The 580-nt window shown below is 51.0% G+C and overlaps 1 protein-coding gene across 1 annotated transcript; it reads left to right on the top strand.

The window, feature by feature from the left end:
- Positions 1-38: 38 nt before the first annotated feature.
- E0L32_012443 (uncharacterized protein) lies at positions 39-580 on the top strand (the record flags this gene model as incomplete). Its single annotated transcript, XM_031135281.1, has 1 exon — positions 39-580. A coding segment is annotated over one exon (542 nt), but the record flags the coding sequence as incomplete, so codon positions are not given.

The raw sequence follows: 580 nt of genomic DNA, 5'->3' as shown, positions 1-580 counted from the left end.
CCTTTCGTACCCGACTAGGACACTACGAGTACCTCGTAATGCCCTTCGGCCTCACGAACGCGCCTGCCTCGTTCCAAAACATGATCAACGATGTGTTACGGAAGTACCTAGACGACTTTGTTATCGTATACCTTGACGATATCCTGATTTACTCCAAGACCCTGGAGCAACACCGGAAGCACGTCCATCAGGTACTGCAAGCCCTACAGGACGCAAACCTATTGGTCAATCCGGACAAGAGTCAGTTCCACGTCCAGGAGGTAGTTTACCTCGGACACTTGATCAAACCCGGACAGGTCCAAATGGACCCGGCGAAACTAGAGGCAGTCAAGGACTGGCCCGTACCAACGAATGTCAAGGAAGTGCAATCCTTCCTTGGATTCGCCAATTATTACCGAAGGTATCTGAAAGGTTACGGAGGACTGACGATCCCCTTGACCAACCTCACGAAGAAGGATACCAAGTTCGAATGGACACCTGAGTGCCAAGCAGCCTTCGACCAGGTTAAAAAGAACATGCTTGAAGAACCAGTCACACGAATGGCCGACCCAGACCGACCATATGAATTGGAAACCGACGC

Source organism: Thyridium curvatum, assembly GCF_004353045.1.
Source record: "Thyridium curvatum strain D216 chromosome Unknown NODE_253_length_580_cov_785.311258, whole genome shotgun sequence".
NCBI lineage: Eukaryota > Fungi > Ascomycota > Sordariomycetes > Thyridiales > Thyridiaceae > Thyridium > Thyridium curvatum.
The sequence above is the reverse complement of the archived record's forward strand: the minus strand, read 5'-3'. Positions and strand labels throughout refer to the sequence as shown.